At 41.4% G+C, this 21822-nt stretch overlaps 2 protein-coding genes and 1 pseudogene across 3 annotated transcripts; 1 reads left to right on the forward strand and 2 right to left on the reverse strand.

Annotated features, from left to right (window-relative positions):
* Positions 1 to 1705: 1705 nt before the first annotated feature.
* Positions 1706 to 3511, reverse strand: LOC118453986 (protein S100-A10-like). Its single transcript, XM_087834826.1, has 5 exons — positions 3415 to 3511; positions 3195 to 3281; positions 3014 to 3050; positions 2718 to 2877; positions 1706 to 1947 (listed from the first exon to the last, which is right to left on the reverse strand). Exons 1-5 carry the CDS (start codon positions 3509 to 3511, stop codon positions 1786 to 1788), a joined length of 543 nt encoding a protein of 180 aa, XP_087690952.1. The 3' UTR covers positions 1706 to 1785.
* A 650-nt stretch (positions 3512 to 4161) lies between these two features.
* Positions 4162 to 6432, reverse strand: LOC118453998 (uncharacterized; annotated as a pseudogene).
* trim46b (tripartite motif containing 46b) lies at positions 6382 to 21463 on the forward strand. Of its 2 annotated transcripts, none has more exons than XM_087835508.1 (12): positions 6382 to 6809; positions 9273 to 9534; positions 9761 to 9950; positions 10632 to 10830; positions 11367 to 11513; positions 12259 to 12354; positions 12693 to 12946; positions 13568 to 13689; positions 13891 to 14229; positions 17667 to 17896; positions 19694 to 19761; positions 20095 to 21463. In XM_087835508.1, exons 1-12 carry the CDS (start codon positions 6717 to 6719, stop codon positions 20522 to 20524), a joined length of 2430 nt encoding a protein of 809 aa, XP_087691634.1. In that variant the 5' UTR covers positions 6382 to 6716; the 3' UTR covers positions 20525 to 21463. The 2 variants fall into 2 exon arrangements, with proteins under 2 accessions (XP_087691634.1, XP_087691635.1); XM_087835509.1 differs by lacking the exon at positions 6382 to 6809 and adding an exon at positions 7457 to 7610.
* Positions 21464 to 21822: the final 359 nt, after the last annotated feature.

Raw genomic sequence — 21822 nt, forward strand, 5'->3', positions numbered from 1 at the left:
ACAAGGAAAAAGTTACTATTGCTGCTGATAGAAGAGCTAAAAGCCGTTTTTGTGGAATTTAAGATAAAGTTTCATTAAAGTTTAGGCCACCGGTTTAACAGACCCTCCGCCCCTCTCCACCGCCCACCTCCCACACGCACGCTCTACTTTTCTGTGTTAATCTCTCATAATAAACACAGCTTAGGTTTAAGGGATTTTAAAAAGTATTTACTGTAATTTCGAAAATCTGTAATAAGACTTACTGATACCTAAAGAAGAGCCAATCAGCAGCATTCTGCTGAGCACAAGATCAATTCTGCAAACTAGAGCTATCATCCACAACAGAGGCAATCCAGCCAGTGTGGCTTCAAGGACTGTTTTGTCTCACATTATCTGCATTTATATTCTTATCATAACCTGAACCTTTACTCCTATTATCCTGACATGCGTTTTATATCAAAGATGGGCGACAGATAGCTAGATGGATACAGTGTGCCACATTGTGGTGAAAACAGGGTATTGCAAATGGCACGCTTTGCAGCCCAGTGTTAAAGCTGTATTTGAATAACAACTCGATCCGTTCTGTCTTTTTTTTTTTTTTTTAGAGGTTTGTGTCTCATTTTACTAACAAAGGAGAAAAAGAACATAATTGAACATAAAAATCACCAAAATACCTCATTGCAATTTTTCCTGCACTCAACTTTTGTTATTTTAACCTATTTGATCACACTATGTATCAATGCTATGTATTTTTCTTGCTGTTATCCAAAAATACATAATTTTAACTAAAAGAGCTACAAGTACAGTACTTGACTAACTCTCATTTTTAAAACTCTGGAAATCTGGACTGACGAGTTATTATTATCAGTCCAGATTTCCAGAGTTTTGTTTCTTGGTTAAAGCAGTTCTCTTCTTATTATCAGACTCCTTTAGTAGTGATTTCTTGAATCAGTTTTACCAATGTAGTCATATGTCCGGTCTGCTACTCACGGAAGCATTGATGTGGGCTGTAAACTGAGTTTCCATCAAACTGAAAACATGTCAGACCACAATGAAATATTCCTCACCAGCAGAGGGAACTCTTGAGCATCTATTCCCATGTCTGTCATAATCATCAAAGTTTCCTCATTCCACTACTGTAACTTTCAATTTTGTATAAGCTTTTCCAAATAAAGAAAGCTTTGTGTTTTGAAGACTTATCCTTGTTCATTTATTGATTTATTTTCTTAAAGATAATAGCACCTCAAGGCCATTTGCTACACACTGAGACTACCTGGTTACTAAACAATTTAGAGGGCAACTAATTTATTGCCTTCTAGTGTCTGATGAAGCGTACCTATTAACTGAAGACCATTTAAAATGCTTGTTCAGATAAAGAGACAGTAAATTTCTTTTAATCTCCAATTTTTCTGAAAACGTGAACATTTCCAGGCAGGGTTTATAAACATATTATGGCAGAAGCATATCTATATCAGTTATTGCTGTATAGAGTGGAAGAGAACAGGGAAGTAACCGTAATCTAATTACCTTTTTGCAATAGTAATCCTTTACATTAACCTTATAATAGGGTTTATTTCAAACCCTATTATAAGGGTAAAGTGAGAAAAGCAGGCAATAAGGGTATATCCTAACATGAAACAACTAGTTCAGAGGTGTGAATAGGCAACTAGCAAACATTTCTATGCATCCCTAAGACAAATCAAGTTAAAGAAAAAACAGCACAATCTTTGACTTTGAGTAACTTTATTGTTTTGATGTGAATCCAGGGAAGGCCTATATTGGGTTTCTTTCCACATCAGCAGTGCTTTACTTTGGGCAGCCTTTTGTGTCCAGTTCTTTCATGACCTCTTGGAGGGCGTCATGGCTTGCACAGGCGCAACCAGCAACCAGTGAGGCGAACTCTTCAAAATCCACACGTTTATCATTATTGTGGTCGACACACTTGAAGAGCTCATCTTCACTTTTTCCCTGCAAAGGTGAAACAAACATTTAATCCGATTTTTTTGTCTGCTCGTTCACACTACATATAAAATGTGACAGCAAACGCGCTCTAGTGTGAACGCTCAAAGCGGCCCGCATGCGCAAAAGAAAATGTCACACACAACGCGCTGTGTTTAGACCCAGAGCAAACAATATTTTTTGACTGATGGCCCTTAATATAAAGACTTCGGACTTCACGTTTCCCAATTTTTGCTTTAAGTTATTTTGTTATTTACATAATAATGTAGATAACCTAATAATGATCCTTATTGCTGTTTTAGAGAGGAGGGGTGCTTCAAAGGATAGTTGCAGATTTCTGTCAGAATCTGCAGATTATGCAGTACAAATAAAATGTTAACGTTTCCGGATGGCCAGGAAGCGTTCGCGATGTCTTCTCGGGCGCTTCTCCGGCGCTGATAATTGGCGTCTGTCTTGTGTCAGTGACGTAAAAGACGGATTTAATGCGACTTAACCATTCACACAGCAGTCGCTTTCTGAAACATCGGATATGTATCGGATTCAGTACCACATGCGAAAGTGACCCAGATCGGATTTGAAAATATCGGATTTGCGCCGTTCACACTGTCATAGCATGATCGGATATGGGTCGCATAGGGTCAAAAGTCAAAAAAATCGGATTTGATGAGCTTTCGCCTGCAGTGTGAACGTAGCCTTACATTGCACTTTAAAAGTGTGTCTGGATGTCACCAAAGTTATTGTAATCATTTGCAGTTATTTAGTACAATGTTTTTCCTTACCTGAGAAAGTAAGGGTAGTTCATTCTTCACTAATTTTAGAAATTGTTCTTTGGTCAGTTTATTGTCATCTCCTTGGTAGGACATGTAGGCACTGAACATTGCAGCCAATGCCATTTCTAGTCTTGTTGGGTCTGACATGTTTGCAGTGCTGTACAAGAATCTGGACAAGAAATAAAATGGATCATAAAATATTATTTGTATATGCATCGGCAGAGGGACAGAAATGTAGATGGACTGTACTTACAATAATTCTTTACTTTTTAAAAATGTGATTCTTAACTAAAAGTTTTACATACATGTCAAACGGAAGAGCAGCTTCACTGAAGCAAATACCTTAAAACAAAATACATGCAGTCAGAGTAGAACCAAAAACCAGCCAGTTTAACATAATTACAGATGAATCTTCAACCACAAGACACAAAATTTGTTTAGTTTCTATCTAAACAATAAAAAAGTCACAGAAGAATCTGCTCCTACCTGGATTCAGCAGAGTCAATAGAGCGAAGAGAAAACCACCTCCACGAGGTTCAAAAGGGTGTTCGTGACACTCCCATTGTCTGTTTCCTGATTAGCAACTTTGTTTGCATTTTTTAAAAAAAAAATGTAACCGCTTCCATCCTGGAGGCCCTCGCATACAGGCAAATTCAAGAGGCCACCTTATACTGCAATCACTAAAATAGGTATAGCTTTCTTATACTTGATTTCTGTTGCAGGACTGGTAGCTTCAGTTTCAGAACTGGTTTACTTATAGTGTGCCTACTTATTTTAGTATGGTTGATTTTCCTTTTTGCCATTTTGACCAGGTGTGGGTAATAATGGTCTTTCTTTGTTGCAGTTATAATTCTTCCCCTGGCCTAGTGTTGATGAGCATTCTTGCACAGTTCAATAAAAGATCTGACGAAAGACAAAAAGAAACACTTTCTGATTGCTAGCGACAGCCTGAAGTAAAGCGGCAGTTTTGTAATGAAACACACTGACCGAGTCAAACACAGCTGAGGCATGCATATCTCATGTTCATTGTTCAAACAGGAATTTTAATATGAGGAAGTAGTCTACACACCCAACAGAGAGCTGGTTAGGTCATTATTGAACACACCTGTCAGGAAACTTTTCACCTGTGGAAGAAACACTGAGACATGTGAATAGCTATGGCAGTCTTTTTGAAGAACAATCCAGTTTTTGCTTATTGCATTTGTTAGATTTGTATTGTTGGATTGTCATTTATGCTTATAAATATCTACTCATATATGCTTAGAGTTGTATAATCAATATCATGTTGGTAGAGGGTTGATCGTTAGGAGTCTGCAAAGAGCATGGGAGAGGTCGTACCTTCTCTTTACTATAAAAGACACATCTCCTGGATGCACTGGTACACATCTTCAGTGATGTATCCAGGGGTCATCAGGTATTTTGGGTCTCACAACATCATACTGGCCCAGGGTGATCAGGCCCCGACTTGCGTACCAGTAGCTACCCACGGATCAGCCCTCTTGATCCACAGCCACCTTGTGGCTTTCTCTGCCGCTTCACTCATAGCCTGGATGGCCCTCTTCTTGGCTGCCCCAGCCATGCGCAGCCGGCCTAGGACTTTGCAGAGTGATCGTCCTGCAAAGCCCCTACAACCCACTTCTATGGGCTCATAGAAAGTCTTTCAGCCCCTTCCCCTGCACTCCTGCACTAGTTCCTGGTACTTTCCTCGTTTCCTTTCATTGGCTTCCTCAATCCGCTCTTCCCAGGGCACTGTGAGTTCCAGCATGATCAGCTGTTTTGAGGCCTCAGAAATAATAATCATGTCTGGCCGGAGGGATGTTTTTGCAATTTTCTGAGGGAACTTTAGTTGTTTAACCAGGTCAGCCTGTAGCTGCCAATCAGAGGCTGTGTTGAGGCGGCCGGTTGTTAAATGTGGGCGCACCTGGGGTTTCTCTTCAGCCTTAATGAAAGAGATTGCCTTCCTCGGAGCATGACGGTGCTTGCTGGTGCTGATTGCTGAGGCAATCTTTTCAGCAACTACTCTGAGCACCTGGTCGTGCCACCAACGATACCGACCATCGGCCAGGGCCCTTGGGCAGCTGCTAAGGAGGTGTTCTAGGGTCCCTCTTCAAGAGCACAGGGGACAGACAGGTGTCGCGCTCTTCCACCACAGATGGAGGTTTGCTGAGCTTGGCAGAGTGTCGTATACTGCCTGCACTAGGAATCGGATCCAGTGGAAGTCTGCCTGCATGATGTTTGCCCAGGTGACCTTGCGCTGCAAGGTGCTCTCCCACCTTGTCCATGCTCCCTTCCGCTTAAGGCCTACAGCTCTACTTACTCGCTTCTCCTCCACACCTGCTCGGACCTCTTCCTGGAGTAGCTGGTGTCTCTTCTTTCCCTGTGCCCTGCTGACATGGGCCTTTGGGAAGTACCCCAAGCCTGCTCCCCCTGTTGCTAAGACCCCCACCAGTGTTTTCTGCCTTAGGCGTGACTCTGCCACCTCAACTGCCTTCTCAGCCTTCCATTTTTTTCCTGTCCTTACCTCAATACCTGCTGATGCCACCTTGCAGTCTTTAGAATCTCTGTACTGTAGGGCTTCTCGTTTGCGAGCCACCTTGAACTCTTCTGTGAGACCACTGAAGGGTAACTGCAAGCTGTTGCTTGCCCCATACAAGGCAGCGCTGGTGAGACTGCAGGGAAGTCCCAGCCACTAACGAAGAAAGCCACTGATCTTCCTTTCAAGGGATTCCACAGTAGTTATTGGAACTGTATAGACAAACAGGGGCCACAGGATTCGGGGCAGGATGGAATGCTGGTAGATCCAGGCTTTAAATCTTCCAGGCAGGCCGGACTTATCCACCTTAATGAGCCACGCTCCCAGCTCCTCATTTGCCTTCTGAATGGCATTAGAGTCTTTCAGGCTGGAGTCGAAGAGTTTCCCCAAACTCTTGACTGGTTGTTCTGTTATGGATGGAATAATTAAGGCTATTTACTAACGTAAGCAAAGATATAGTACATAAAAAAAAAATTTATGTATCCTCAGAAAATTCAACAACTAAACTTGATCTGAGGATCCTAAAACTTGAAAAAAAAGTGATTTCTGATGTTTGTCTTTTTAAATTTATTTTTATGTACTATATATTTGCTTACGTTAGTAAATAGCCTCTGGTCAACAAGAGTTATGAAAGAGTTTGTATATAAAACACAAAAAGTAGCTGCTTTCCCAAGTATATTTATGACTTTGTGTTGTTTTACCTACTCTATGTCTGCATTGCCGTCATCATATATCTTTATTTATATTATCATTGTAGAACTGTTAAATTTGTTGCAATTTCTGCTATCCTCTTGGCCTGATCGCTCCTGAAAAATACATTTTTATAAGTCAGTGAGAGTTTTTGCCCTGATCAATAAAAGTTATATAAAACTCCCTTTGCCAAAAGCTGGTTGCAGCTTCTATCTTATGACATGATTGTTTTTTTTCTGGCTCAAACTGACATCCACGAGAGATGTGTCGAGTGTTCGACAGAGTCTAGGCCAACGACTCCTTTACAACATTTTAAATCCCGGAAATCAGTTTTAAACCGACAAATACTGTTTTTTCCCCACTACGTTCTTGAGTTATTAAGGAATGGGTTCCTGGATTTACAGCGATTTTCCCTGTGTTCCGCATCAGCTGAGGGCATCCGGTGCAGGATGGGAAACGTAGGGGGAGGGACGCCTGCGTGAGGAATAAAGCCACAGGCATCTTTTAGTAGTAGCTATTCGGCGTGGATGTACTCGTAAATTAAGAACAAATTCAGATTTTTTTTTCCAGAAAGCGTTTTGTTTTTATGCCTAAAAGCAGCACGCGGTGCTTCTTATCAGTCGGTAATTAACACGCGTAAAAATGTCCAAATTAAACATCTAATAGAAAAAAATTATATTAATATCCAAAACGCTTCTATATTGGAGACATATTTTCGGCATATTTCGCGTTCTTAATGTGTGTTACATGGCCATCGGCCTGGACACACCACAATCTATTTCCAGATGATGAAAACAGGGGGAAGCTATGCTCTTAAAATGGCAGAGATGGATTTAAAAACAGCCACATCAGCGATGGAAGCCTTGGTTCGCGCCACCGTAAGTGTATATCTGTGACATTGTGCTGTTAGTTGATATACGCTGAATATAACGTGGAGTATGAATTTGTATTTATTTATTTATTTTAAATAAAGAGTAGCTATCATGTTTTATCATGTTTTAAAGGGAAAAAGCGAATTATTGGCGTGGATGGCACCTGCCGGAGTGTCTCTATCACATGGGCCCAATCCGTGTGCTATCTGTTTCTGAACCTCAATTAAAGTCCACTGAAATAAAATAAAACTAAAACATATTTTTCTTATCATCTTTAGCCAATGAAATATTGATCTTCTTCGATTTTTGCTTTACCGACATTCATGAGCTATAGTCGGTAGCCTACATATCAGACTTGAGCAAATGTGGCAATTATAATGTCATTAAAAAAATAATAGCATGGGTGCAGACCCAAATGACACCTTTCTTTTTTCGGCACTCCGGATGCTCGTTTCCATGGAGACGAGATGCAGGACTCGGGGCTGCTGCTGAGACAAATAAAAAAAAACGTGTATCGATGCATCTGGGAGCATCAAGCATTGCAGGGTTAAAACCTAGAGGTAATTTTTAGACACGGCTCCAACAGAGCGTGGTGGACTGGTCTTAGAGGTGCACACAGAGCACGTTCAGCAGTCAAAGGCAGTCACGTGCGTTATCTTTCCCGTCGCCATAGCCCGTTTCCTCCAGAGCCCATCGTACCTGCGCTAGGAGGTCGTTGTAATCGCTCAAACCCCTCCCCTCTTTGCACTACACAGACACCGCTCTGATCCTGGAAATGCTGTCATGGCGCCTAGATTCCAGGTGAAGGTAAGGATGCGCCGCTTGTTTTTCCCCGCCGGCCTCAGCAGCAGCAGCAGCAGCAGCAGTGCGGACTGTGCATGTGAGATGGAGGTAGAGAGCCACAGTTTGTAGCTGTGCGCTCAGCCTGCAGGAATCGGAGGTGCTTGAAAATGCGATAGGCTAAGCTGCTAGAGGATGAGAAAAAGACAGGCCAGAGTTGACATTGGAGAAAATGACTGAGGTGGACTGAGGGAGGAAGGAGGTTATTAGCATTAATCCAGTTTCATACTTCAGTGCAGGTCGTCGCTATCCGCCAGTTCTCTCCGTGTAATTCTAATTTGACTAAGGTGGTGCTATCTGCAAATTGGGTAGATGGTGCGCTATCAGCCAGTATCTGCACAGATTTTCTCATCCGGCTTTATTGTATGAATGTAGACCTTTCCTTTTTATATTCCCTTCATAATATTCCAATTGTTCTGCATCCCCATGCATGATCTTTGTGTTTTAAGTAGCCCTGATGGTGGCATCATATCACATCACAGTGACACAATCCCCAAATCCCCTATGCAGCACTGTCAGTCTGTTTGCCTTGTCCTGGTTTTGAAGTTAACTCATAATGTCTGTGATGCCCTGCAACCAGTTTGATAGTAGGTTCTGTGTCAAGGGCATCCACAAAGCAAAGGAGGGGGAAAAGGAGATCCTCATGACTGGGAATAGGACAACAAATAAAATATATTATTATTCTTAACATCACTGGACATAAAATCTGTGTATTTTTCACACAGACCAGAATGTAATGAGAGTGGAATTAATCTTTTATCAGATCAGAGTGACTGCAGTGGTAAAGTCACAGGTTTATGCAATAGTCAGTGTCCTTTTCTGTCAGATCAATGTCCTTGAGCAGAGCACGCGTTAAGTGCTCCAGAGGTGCGAGTTTTGATTCGCCATCCAGGTCTGTTTGCTGTAGTTTCACAAAGCGAAGGTGCTGCATTGGCAGTAATGTATAGAAAAAGACAAATGCATTATCAAACCTGATTTTGCGTGCTAATATATTACACATTACTACACATTTTTATGACATTTCTTAGAAACAAGTGTGTTATAGAATTTCTGAGTCATAAAGAAATGTGGCTACTGGCTCATGGTCACATGCATGGCTGTGATTTAAGAGATGGGTGGTTGAATAATTAATGCCTCATTTTTAATATTTAACAAGATTGGCACCCTGTGTCGCCTGTGTGGCACATCTTTTTCACATTGCCAAGTATTTCTCAGGGTATCGGCTGTGAAGCTGTTTCCCCTCAGTTATACATCTGCAAGTCAGACTGGTCTAAAACGTGAATGCTGTTCTGGTACTGAGTAAAAATGTATCTATAGAAGTAAGAATCAAAACTCTTAAGTATAAAACGACATTTGGCTGAGTCATAGTCTTAATTTCGCATCTTTATGCTATAATTGGTTAGTTTTAGATTTTAATCAATTCCATTGGCATTCATGTTTGAGAGCTTTTTATGCTGCCTGCAAATTTTAGTTCCAATTATTCAAGTTAAAGTTTTTTTTGTGCACAGTCAGGCGTCTGCGTGCTGCATTCCTAAACACAATCATCTTCGGGATGTCTGGATACTCAGCCTGTTTTTCTCTACAGCACCATGTGCAGATAGTCATCCTTTGCTTGTTTGCTTCCAACAGTCTAACATGAAGAGCCTGGAGCATGAGTTGCATTGTCCCGTGTGTAAGGAAATAGTCAAACAGCCTGTGGTCCTGCCGTGCCTGCACAGCGTCTGTCTCTTGTGTGCCTCCGAGGTCTTGGTAGCAAATGGATACCCGCCTCCAGAGCTTCCACCAGAACCCAACTCACCAGCCTCCACACCCAACACCCGTTCACCTCGTCAGGCACGCAGGCCCACACCTAAAAATGAACAACGGCCCATCGACCGCGTGCTGCGTTCAGGTTTGTAGTACCTCTCTCCATTTATAGCCTAAGCTACATCTCACAAAGAGGAGAGGGAGGGTGTTTTTGTTTTTGTCAACAAGGCATTCTTTCTTAAAAATAACCTGAGGTTTTTTGGTGTAATGGGATTGCATTTTCATGCCATTAAAAAGAAGTGGCAACTATGATTTTCCTTAATTTTTTACGTTTTTCTTTGTTTATAACTGGTTTTACTTTTTTGTTTAAGGTCCACACCCCCCTTCACCATCCATGCCACGGTCTCCCGGTTATGGGACGTACCCAGGTAGACGCCGTAAGGAAGGTCCACCCTTGGTGATGATGTTCCCCTGTATCCCCTGCGGCAGAGATGTTGAGCTGGGAGAGAAAGGCCTTACTGACTGTCTGCGCAACCTCACCTTGGAGCGTATAGTGGAGAGGTAAGTATAGACTCAATCTGCAAACAGAAGATTGGGAGCTGTGGCTCAGGTGGTCGAGCAGGCCATCTCAAGGTCAATGGATCGATCCCCAGCTCCTTTAGATGAATGAATATTAGAAAAATGACCGTGTATGTGACTGGGCGAATGAGACTTGTAGTAAAAAGTGCTTTCCGTGTTTAACTTGAGCAGAAAGATGCTATTTGAGTACAGATTCATGACAAAAACAGTTAGATAACCCTACAGATTGATGATGTCCTTCAGTGCTCATGATGTTTATGGACAAATGTAAATAAGGAGAGGACTTAGACCTGAAAAGAAGAAGGTATGGGAACAGGTCCAAAACGTATTGTCGGTATTCAGCAGCTGAACCAGCACTGAGCGTGCACTGCAACATGCTGTAGCTACCCTGGCTGACTGCATGTTTCCACAGCTTTCCATTCATCACCTGCTAATTACCATTTGTCTCAAGCACACCCATGGGCTCGAATCACTCTTTGTTATAAACATTTGTGTTCCTTTAATGAGAATTTATTTCATGTCCAAATATTCAACTCATTAATCCTTTATTTGCTTGGTTGCCAGGTCCCACTTCATTAAAAGAAAAAAAAAAAAAAGGTGGAACAAGCTCAATAACGTGAGGCTAAATCAGTCTGTCTTCTCTTTCTCGCTTACCTTTCTCAGGTACAGACACACGGTGAGTCTGGGCAGTGTGGCTGTGATGTGCCAATTCTGTAAGCCGCCTCAAACTCTGGAAGCCACCAAGGGCTGTGCTGACTGCAGGTCTAATTTCTGCAACGAGTGTTTCAAACTCTATCACCCATGGGGAACGCCACGGGCGCAGCATGAGCACATCCAGCCTACACTCAACTTCAGACCAAAGGTACTGAAACACTGACACACGCATACTGTTCATCCACATCTGCTTGTGCTAAAATAAAGCATAAGTGACAGCAGACATGAAGTCTTTTGTTACACTTTTCAACTTGACATGGTTTGCTGAGGGTTTATAAGTATTAATTGTATATGTTGTTAAATAAGTGGTAAACTGAGTGTAGTTATATTGCACTGCATTATATAGAAAGTGTGATTGCCATGCGAGGCACAGTTAAAGTTGCATAAAGGACAGTAATTGCACATTACTGTAAGACTGCATGGATGGAACAGTTATGGTTTCTTTCCATGTGCAAAATATGGATTTCTGACCCACAAACAAAGAAGAAAATACAAAGACCCCTTTACATTTACTTTACTTTTGTTTTTCAGAGCCCTCCAGTGGCTCTTGGCTGCTCAGCAAAATGCAAAGCAATAAATTACCCAGGCATCCTCACACTTGTGTGCTACATTCCTGTTTTTTTCCACTCAGTAAAATGTGCCTCAGATTAAACTGTTCTCATCTGTTTTGCCTGTCTCGCTCAGGTGCTGACTTGTCCAGAACACGACCAGGAGAAGCTGCAGTTCTATTGTCGGTCATGTCAGCGGCTGCTCTGCCCCCTCTGCAAACTGCGCCGCATTCACACCGGACATAAAATCCTCCCAGTGGCCCAGGCGTACCAAGCGCTTAAGGTTTGTCTCACAATCTGACATCGATCTCTGTCCCGCACAGTGAAAGGTTTACTAGAGGCAGGAATACACACAAAGCAAACATGTAGTAGTGAAGCCAGCGTATATGTGAATACTGTGAAACCCTCCATTTCACACATTTCACAGTTTAAAATAATATATTATAGTAGTCAATGACTGCTTCACTGCTTCCTCTGACAAACAAACTGAAATCAGCTGATTGTAGCACAAGTGCAAATGCAACCGATAAACAGGATCGATCGGCAGGCAAACTAACAATTCCAAGGAATTGGACTAGAGAACTGGTTCTTGATTCCCGTCCCTATCTATCCTTCCATCTTCTTTCACTTGTCTGGAACACCTCACCCAGGTGCCATCTGACAAGGTCAGATAAACAACCTCAACTAGCTCCTTTTGATTTGGAGGACTAGCGACTCTGCTCCAAGTCTTTCACGCAAGACGGCAGAGATAAGATTCTGAGCTATCAAGGACGAATTGTTGAGCCACTTAGACTTAGTCCAGATCTCTAAAATAGTTTTACACTTCTCTAACATTTGAAATGCAACCACCAAATGCAATGAAGGTACAGATAAAAATGATGCAGTGCTGTTTAAAAAGCTACAGTAATGCAGCTTTAACTGTTAGGCAAGCATAGTGTGCAAGATAATGCAGATGTGTGGCTGTGTGAAACTGATAATCCGTGTGCATTTGTTGTTTCTGTGTCGCATATTTGGTGTTAATTTGACAGGAGAAGATTACAAAGGAGATGAACTACATTCTGTCCAACCAGGACACAGTTTTGGCTCAGATTACCCAGCTGGAGAGTTCCATCACACAGACTGAGGTGATTAATACTTCTGGCCCACAAAATCTCCCTGAACATGGGATTAAAATCAGTCAGCAGCTACTGCAAGTATTTGTTCAGCTTGTCTGTTTAGGATTGGATACTATGTACAACTGCTGCATGTTTCACGCATAATCCAACCTGTTTGACTCTTTTACAGTAAACCTGTTACCTACTATAGCTGGCATCCCTAATCATATCATTACAAACCTATATAACTCCAAAAATGTGTCTTTTCTCAAAGTGTTTTATAATGTTATTTGGACCGTTTTAAGAATGTACCAGCAGAAGCCTGGTGTTAGTTCTCCAAACTTGTCTTTGTGCTTTTTCCTCACCAGGTAAACAGCGTGTCGGCCAGAGAGCAGCTGGCTCAGAGCATCAGGGATTTGACGGCCGCTCTCGCCGAGCGTCATGCTTCGCTCACCCAGGCTCTGGAGGGGGCACGGCAGAAACGAGGCGAGGCACTGGCTGCCCAAGTGGCGGAGAGACGTGGCTTGTTGGAGCACGCTGGGCTCATGGCGTTCACGTCGGAACTGCTGAAAGAAACAGATCAGCCCTGTTTTGTGCAGGCTTCTCGCCAGACTCATAACAGGTTTCCCTTTTGTTTACGTTAAGTAATCACTCTCTGATTTGATAGATCTTAGATTAGCTCTTTCTTTCTTTTTTTTTTTTGAGGGGAAATCTTCAGAGACTTCTCTTCGTGCATTCTTCTCTGTGTTGTTTGGCTTCAGGGTAGAGGAAGCAGGCTTAGAATGTATAGGAATCATAACTTCATTGGTTCCAATATAGGATTCATGTTTTATAACTGACTTGGTTTTCAGCTGATCATCTTGCCAAATAAAGAAACAGCATAAACAGTGTCGTCAGTAAATCCAAAGAATAGCACAAAATGTGTGTATTGTCAACATTTCCAGTACCATATTTTTATTCTTGGAGTTGCTTTGCATGAGTCTTATTTATATAATACTAAGCCCCTTTGTTATTTTTTTTCTGTAACAAGCTGTTTTAGGAAACAAAAACTGAAGGGATGTCACTAATGTGCTGTTTATGTTTTTTCATTCTAATAGAAATATAGATTAAAAGCAGTCTTATCTTTTATTTATTAATGTATTTTCTTTTTCATACGTCCTTTAAAACTGTGAGTCTTCCTTACTGTCCCTCCTGAAAGCCTTTGATTCCTCTGACGCCGCTCTCTCTGTTTTCACTGCACTAGGCTGAGTAAAGGAATTGAGAATCTGCAACATTTCACACTAGCGGCCGATCCATCATTCAGACACTTCCAGCTGGACGTCTCCAAAGAACTTAAACTCCTGACAGAGTTGAACTTCATCCAGGGTGAGGAGGGTTCTAGTTGAAGGTTAAAAAAAAGATACGAATGAAATAGCGTAAGAGCAAGTTTTCTATTGACTTTGTAATTAAACATTCACTGTCTAAATAATTTCATACCAACTACATGTGAGCAGGTTATAGAATTATTATTATTACATATATAACATAACTTAAAAATTTGATCTAATCATTATGTTATTGCCATAGTGCCCTTGGCTCCAGTGATCGATACCCAGCGTAGTCTGGCCTACGACCAGCTGTTCTTGTGCTGGCGACTGCCCCCAGAGTCTGCACCATCCTGGCACTTTTCTGTAGAGTATCGCCGTCGTGGTGTAGTACCAGGAGGAGCATCCAGAGGTGGGATCAGAGGAGGACTGGCTGCTGCACGCTGGGGCTGGCAGCGATTGGACGAAGTGAGTGGAAGCAGCGCTGTGATTGACAGGTTGGAAATGGACAGCGTGTACGTGCTGCGGGTGAGAGGCTGCAACAAGGCGGGCTACGGAGAGTACAGTGAGGAGGTGTACCTGCACACCCCGCCTGCACCAGGTGAGGGTACACACCGAGCTTCTTAGTTGTCCTTATTAACAACTGAACAGGAAGACTTTGTAACAGTGTAAACACACCCAAACAACATGGCTGTTTGAGGAAAAAACAAACAAACCAGAAACATGTCAAACTAGTTTGACATGAGGTTGCTTACATGCATGTCACAGATTGTCGTGGGAAAGCAACCACACCTTGAAACTGGACTACAACCAGTTTTATACCATATATATTTTTGGGAGTCAATGTTTTATTTATAACATCTTATCTGCCGACTCAACATTTACCCCAATTAATAATCATGACTATGACACCAAGCAATTGCATCCCAGTTTAAAGTGCAGTGACTTTCAGGCATTGCTTCAAAAAGGTTCAGATGGTTTCCTGCTTAAAGGTTTTTGAATTTTCTGCACAGGCGGCCTCTGTAAGCACTGTGACTTTGTCAGAATTATCACCTTATGATTGTATCTCTCTTTCACCAAGCTAACTGATAATAAACATGCTGTGTATAACCACTGTTGTGTAAAAGTATTCGCCCCATCTGTCTTAGTTTTCTTCATATGTCACACTTACATGTTTGAGATCATCAAACTAATTTTAGTATTAGACGAAGATAATGCAAATACAAAAAGCACGTTTTTGTATGATGATTTAAAGTTCTTAAATGATGATTTCAATTATTAGCGAGGGGGAGAAAAAGCTATCCAAGCCTACCCGGCCATGTGTGAACAAATAATTGCCCCCTAAACCTAGTCATTGGTTGTGATGGCAGCAAGAACTGCAATCCAGCTTTTGCAATACCTGCCAGCGAGTGATTCTCCCAGTCAGTCCGGCTCTGGAGGACTTTTGTTTTAATTCTGCCAAACTGGAGGGTTTTGCGTGTCACACTACCACAACCATCTTTGACTGTTGCACAGAGTGCTTTTATGTTAGTTTTATCTTGGATTTTATAAGCAGCAAACGTTCAAAACCTTCCAAAAGTTCAACTTTAATCTCAGTCATCAGTCCACTGAATATTTTCTCAAAAGTCTTTGGGATTATCAGTATGTTTTTTGGCATTTTTTTGTTTTGGCTGGCCACCCCTGGTTAAAGAGTGGAGGAGGACTTTGTGGTTTGTTGATGGCCCAAAGTCTTAGAAATGGCCTTGGTAACCCTTTCAAGACTGAGAGATGTCACTGATTTTGTTTCTCATCTTTTTCTTTAGATTGTGGCATAATGTGTTGCTTTTTCAGATCTTTTAGCTTACTTCACTATCAGACAGCTTCTTTTTAAGTGATTCTTGATTCAACAGGTCTAGCAGTAGTCGGGCCTGGGTGTGACATGTTAAATTAAATTCATCTGTCCAAAAAAATGTTGTTAATCACAGTTAATTAAGGATTTAACAAGGGAGATAATTACTTTTTCCATACAGGTCCAGGTAGCTTTTTCCACTTTAATTAATGAAATCACTATTTAAAAACAATACTTTTCTAATATTAGAATTCAATTGATGATCTGAAACATTTAAGTGTGATAAATATGCATAAAACTAAGAAATCAGGAAGGTGGAAAATACTTCAACAGTACAATCACAGCACTGTATGTAAACTGTAAATTTGTTAGACAAGAGTCACATTTTAAGTCACTTGAAAATCCATAATGTGATAAAAATTTGCTTGTTATGTACATTCCACGAGTAGTTTAATTTACCTGACCTGCGATCAGACTCCCTTGAAACCTTTAGGTTAGACTCTTATGCAGAGCTGGTTTAAAGGAGCAGTCCAACCTGATTTTAGTCCCAGCTCCCAACATGGAAGAATCGTCAGGAGACTCTTAGCACACCTTAATGAACTGCATGTGTTTTAGTGTCATTCACATCTTGCAGGGTTAACAATGTGCACTGTACAAACCATAATCCCCAAAAGTATGAAAATATTAAAACCTGAAACAAAAGCAACTGCAAAAAATAAATAAATAAACAAGAAAAACGGTGTAAACACGCACCCCACTTTCCTTGGTGAAAGCTTTATTACTTGGACTTTATTTTCTGATTTATTTCGTCTGTTTCTCTCGCCATGCAGGCACGTTGCTTGTAACAGAAACACAGAAACTGGCACCAACATTAACTTAGCTCACAGTAACTGTGCATGCTGGAGGTAAAACTGTAAGAAAACATACCCAGAGTAAACACCCAGTAAACAGTTCTTGGCTCACAACGTCTTTTGTTGCAGGCATTTTGTGCCTAAGGTGTTTGTTTTTTTTTAAACTAGCGTAGCTAAATACAGCAGGCATATCTGTTACTCTTCCAAATAAGTTTGCTGTACCTCAAGACTGCTGTACCTAAAGACCTCAAGGTCTTTAGACAGTATCAAATATGTTATAATTACTCAGAAAAGGAGATATGAATTCGGATGGTTTATCCCTCTGTTGAGTGTAAAATGCATCATACACACTTGACGCGTTCACCACATCGCACCCATTTTTTGTTTTTTCATTTAAAATGAAAGCATTGCAATGCTTACTGTGGTGAAATGCTTAAAAATCCATTCTCTTTTCTTTTCTGTCATTCCAATTTTTCCTTTCTCACTTATTTCCACTTCTCTCTCTCTCATCACTTTTGAACCATCTTCACTTTCTTACTCTTTATTTCCTCATCTTTCTCTCATGTATTATTTCCATTTCACAGCTTTCTACTTGTCATCCTCAACTGTGCTACTTCCACGCTGCCAAACTACGTGCCTCCTACAGAACGTAAGAAGTGCACTCATACGTATCCTCTCACCAAATCGCTGTACCCCATACCACTAAATTATTTGGTCTTTTCCCTGTTTCTCTTTACGGTCATCCCACACATCCTCTGTTCTTCCACCCCTGCTTAGACACCCACTCATCCCTCCGCCTCCCACTTTAGCTCCTGTAACGAGATCTGTCTGAGTGCTGATGAGGTTTGCGGTTTGTTAAGACCTGAGGCTTAACAACATGGATCTGATTCAGATCTAGGGCTTTTTAACCATCGATTTGAGTGATTGCTGAATTCCTCGTGTCCTTGTTGGCTGTTGTTTCCTTCCTGCTATTGCATATCTTCCCACTGTACTTCCTGTGGAAATACTGCACTTAACGCTGCCAAAGCTTCTGTGTTTTACTTCCTGAGTCATCAGTGCGTTGTGTGGACCAGTGTCCTTTTCTCTTCCAGTGCTGGTGGAAGGAGGTGCATGCCTGCTCTGTGGTCCTCTCCCTCTAGGCTCTCCTCTCAGCTGCTTCTTATTCTCCTCACTGTTTTTCTCTTTGCCGTTTTCTGATTGTAAATCTGTCTGTCACCTCCTGTCACTTTTAAAAACCCCATGTGTCATCTCTGTATGCACCTGTCCCTTTGTTTTCTCATTTCTCCCTCTTTCTTGCCTCCATTCTCTTCTTCTCTCCCCTCCCTCTGCTGTGTCCTCTGTCACACTCTCTCCTCTCAGTGCTTAACTTCTACCTGGACTCTCGCTGGGGTCTCCACGCCGACCGCCTGGTGGTCAGCAAAGAGCAGCGTTGTGCCCGCAGCGTTCCTGGTCTCTCTCTGCTGCAGGCTGCCGACCACGCCCTAACTTCCTGTCACCTGACTTCTGACCTACTTGTAGGGGATGTAGCCATTACACAAGGACGGCACTACTGGGCATGCTCAGTGGAGCCTGGGTCTTACCTTGTGAAGGCAAGTGAATTCATGTGCACACATTTCAACAATCATTGGTTATTATTAATCTTTGGCTTTTTTCCGCATCGTGTCTCTGTCCCGTCTTCCTCCCCCCAGCCCCCCACCGCCCCCACTCCCTGAGCCTGGTTCTGCCAGATTTCTTCCTGTTAAAAGGGATATTTTTCCTCCCTACTGTTGACAAAGTGCTTGCTCATAAGGTTTAATCTGATTGTTGGGGTTTTCTGTTTTCTCCATATTATTGCAGGATCTATACTTATAATATAAAGTGCCTTAAGGCCTTGTAATTTGGCACCATTTAAATAAAACTGAATTGAACTGAGCAATTCATGAAAACGTACTGCCAGGTCAATATTCCCATTGCTGTGTGTAGAGTATAGTATAGACTTTTTTTTTCCAAAAAAACCTAAATATTCCAGATTAAAAATGCTTTAATCTTCTTTTAAAAAGTACCCAATTTGAGCACTGCTTAAGGCCACAGGTCATCAGATTAAGAAAGACTAATAAAAACAAATGTAGTCTGTGAAACTCAAGGAAAATAAAACTCTTGTGTTTTTATGTTTATGTTTTTGTGTCGTGACTACAAACTACCTCTTAACAGTTTCTATTTTAGTTTGAAGAAGAGCACTAGAACAGACAAATGGCCTCTTTGTCCAAACAATCTCAAAGTACAAACTGGCCTGTATGATACCGAGAGGTCCCGAGATGTATAGCTTTAAGGGTATTAAAAAATCTAAATTTAAAATGTCCTCAGAGTTGGTGTGAGGAAGGTTCAATGGGAATGATATGTTAATGAAGTTAAAGTGTGATTTCATCATATTTGTTACAATGTAAGATCAGCCTTCTGTCATTTCATTCAACCAAAATGAAATGTTTGAATGAAATGACAAAGTGTGTGTAAATGTGTGTGCATTTAAACACACTGTCTGCCGCCTTCCTTTTTCAAATGAGCCCTAATCCACTTATAATAGTGACAGGAACCCAGAGAACACATAAACCTACCACGTGGACTACAAGCAGTTTGTTCTCATTTTCGTGCCTCACCCTTGCTCCCCTTTCCAATTTATTTACCTCTCATTAGTAGATGGGGATCTGCCTTGTCTAGGAGCCGCAGCCAATCCCCTCTGAGGCTTTCCCCAAAGTGCAGCCTCAATTCATGCTTACGCCATCTGCTGTTATCTACCAGAAATGCTGTCGAATCTAAATGAGGAAATGGTTCCAGCTTGTGAAATAACCCAAACTATTTTAATTAATATACTGAAACTAATATACCTAATAACTGTAATTCTCTTTTCCCTCCATGGCTCTATTTAAAGGTAATATAAACTCCAGAGTTTTAACTACATCATTTATTTTCTTAATGCAGATTCCAGCTGCCATAGATTGAGAGGCAGACAACCATTCACACCTATAGACAAATTAGAATTGCCAATTAACTTAACTTACTTGGGAAGACATCTGAGTACCAGAAAGGCCCCAGCCAATATCAAAAACTTTAGTATTTACCCCAATAAGGGTGACATACAACAGCTTCCCCTGTATTCTTAATGATGGGTTTTGATACCTCATATATATTAATAAAGATATTGTCTGATGAGCATTAGAATAGTTTCCAGGTTTTTATCAAGGGTAGCTGCTCAGTTCAGAAAAGAGCTTCAATGGTTACTCCTATTGTTTTAAGAAAAAGGCTAATCCATTCTTTAAAATGCATCCACTTGATTAAAATAAGGACAAAATTGGATAAGTTAATGAGGTTTGCTATAAAAATGAGTTGTTTCTCTTTTCTTTTTGGAACAGGTGGGAGTGGGCCTGGAGTCCAAACTGCAGGAGTGGTTTCACCTTCCACAAGACATGGCCAGTCCCCGGTGAGCAAAGAAAATATGACAGCTCCAGATCCAGCCTAATAGATTTTAACTCCAGCAGTGATGATCATGCAAATAATGATTTACTACAATATTAATGCTTATTTATGTGTGTTTAGGATCCACTCTTCAAATAGGATTACAGATTAGGTTTAATTGCATCTACTTAGTATAAACAAAATCTTAGGTGTGCAAAAAGTAGGAGGGTCTAAATACTTGACTCCGCCTGCAAACATTTGTCACACATGCTGTGACTGCGACACCACAAAAACTAGTTTAAAGAAAGAAAGACAGTGGTCAGAAAAGAACTTAAGAGCTCGCTCTGTCTCTCTGCAGCTACGACCCAGACAGCGGCCATGACAGCGGCGCAGAGGATGCCCTGGATTCTGCGCCGCCCTTCTGCTTTCTGACTATGGGGATGGGTAAAATCTACCTGCCGCAGCACAACTACCACCATCAACAGCGGGACCCCATCACCAACAGCAACGGCCATTCATCGCCCGCTGGCCTCACTTACCCGCTGCCGCCCCGGCTCGGTGTGTGCCTTGACTTTGAGAAAGGGCGCGTCACGTTCTACGATGCCCATTCCTTGCGGCCTCTTTGGGAAGGCCACGTGGATTGCACCGGCCCCGTGTGCCCCGCTTTCTGTTTCATTGGTGGAGGGGCCCTACAGCTTCAAGAGCTGGTAGCCAATCGCAACGCAGATCAGACTCCGGTCAGACGGGTGACCATCCAGCCGCGAGTTTCCAATTTAAATAATGGCTGATCTGACGTTGCTAATCTGGAATGTATTTGGTTAATTTGTGAAGTATTTACAAAGCTACAGCGAAAAGTTAGACATCTCAGCGACTTTGGTTTGTATTTAATTTTCTTCTACAATAAAATGTTTCTATAGCAACAAATATGCAATGTAATTATGTTTCTTACATTTTTGTTACATGCAATTTTGCAAGAGTTACTGCTTAAGTAGTGTCTGGACTATCCAGCACCTGATATGTAATTATATCTTTGATGCTTGCATTTGTAGCCAGGCTATACTGCATACATTTATAAAGCTAATGCATACATAGCTTCACACAGTGTCGTCTTTCATGTAGAAGCTTTTACTCTGTCATTTCGTGTCCTTAATGTTTCTCTTTTGTTTCAGAGATATGAACATTATGTGAATACAAAAGAGCTTTTATTGCATCTATAACTAAATCTGTGTTTAACCACAGCTAATGCTAGTCATTCAGCCATTATGATCCCAACCAAAGTGATTGTTTTTCTGGGATGTAAATGTGGTAAATTAGAGGTAGAGAGGAACAATGAGGCAATACTGTAATTAGAGGCTCCAATTATACCTCTGCTGCACAGCTAATCACTAGTTTCCACACTTCTGTTTGTGCATCGCTGTTTTGGATTTCAAATAGTCTGATGTCTGTGTGTGTGCGTGTGTGCATTTGGGTGTTTAATTCCCTGTTTTCACGGGGGCGTGTGGCTTGACTGATAACGGCACCGACTGGCAGATAGTGAAAACTTGTTTTCTCGCACACAATACTTTTGATTTTTTTCCCCAACCTTGCTTGATTGTAAGTTAATGAGCAGTGCTTCTCATGAAAAGAACAGAAGATTAACGTGTAAACTTCGTCTGCTGACAGAATGTTTGCAAAAGAAAAACGGATTAAGAAAGTAAACACTGAATAAATTCAGATTGTTTAAATTATTACAGACTCACCTTCTGTTTCATTGTGTTGCTGTGGTTGTTAGAATTCAATCAGCGTTTCAGACTGTTCTTAATCGGCTTCTTTACTGTGCCCCGGCAGTGAAACGTTAGCGCCGTTTCAGCGCTAGGGGGCAGCAGTACTCCGTCTCTGAGCAAAGCACTAGAGACACATGCAGTTACTGTAATGGTCTGAATACATTTATTTGGAAAGGAGAATCACTGAGGCTGTTCCCCATATATTATTTGGTATGTGATACTGGTAAACAAACAACTGAAATGTTCTGCTAACCTTATTCTTAAATACAAATATAAATATTTGCCTTGTCTTTCCTTTTTTTGCCATATAAAGAAAATATTAT

This window comes from Neolamprologus brichardi, chromosome 22 (genome assembly GCF_056152115.1).
Source record: "Neolamprologus brichardi isolate AB-2024 chromosome 22, ASM5615211v1, whole genome shotgun sequence".
In the NCBI taxonomy this organism is placed as follows: domain Eukaryota; kingdom Metazoa; phylum Chordata; class Actinopteri; order Cichliformes; family Cichlidae; genus Neolamprologus; species Neolamprologus brichardi.

What these genes read in the sequence shown, in the direction of transcription:
- LOC118453986 (XM_087834826.1), bottom strand. Translation starts at nt 3,511, where the DNA reads ATGGCAAAAAGGAAAATCAACCATACTAAAATAAGTAGGCACACTATA. An exon ending in ATTGACTCTGCTGAATCCAG is followed by an intron (nt 3,051 to 3,194) that starts GTAGGAGCAGAT and finishes TTTTGTTTTAAG; the next exon opens with GTATTTGCTTCAGTGAAGCT. An exon ending in GCTGCTCTTCCGTTTGACAT is followed by an intron (nt 2,878 to 3,013) that starts GTATGTAAAACT and finishes TTTCTTGTCCAG; the next exon opens with ATTCTTGTACAGCACTGCAA.
- trim46b (XM_087835508.1), top strand. Translation starts at nt 6,717, where the DNA reads ATGATGAAAACAGGGGGAAGCTATGCTCTTAAAATGGCAGAGATGGAT. An exon ending in TTGGAGCGTATAGTGGAGAG is followed by an intron (nt 9,951 to 10,631) that starts GTAAGTATAGAC and finishes TACCTTTCTCAG; the next exon opens with GTACAGACACACGGTGAGTC. An exon ending in CTGGGTCTTACCTTGTGAAG is followed by an intron (nt 17,897 to 19,693) that starts GCAAGTGAATTC and finishes TTTTTGGAACAG; the next exon opens with GTGGGAGTGGGCCTGGAGTC.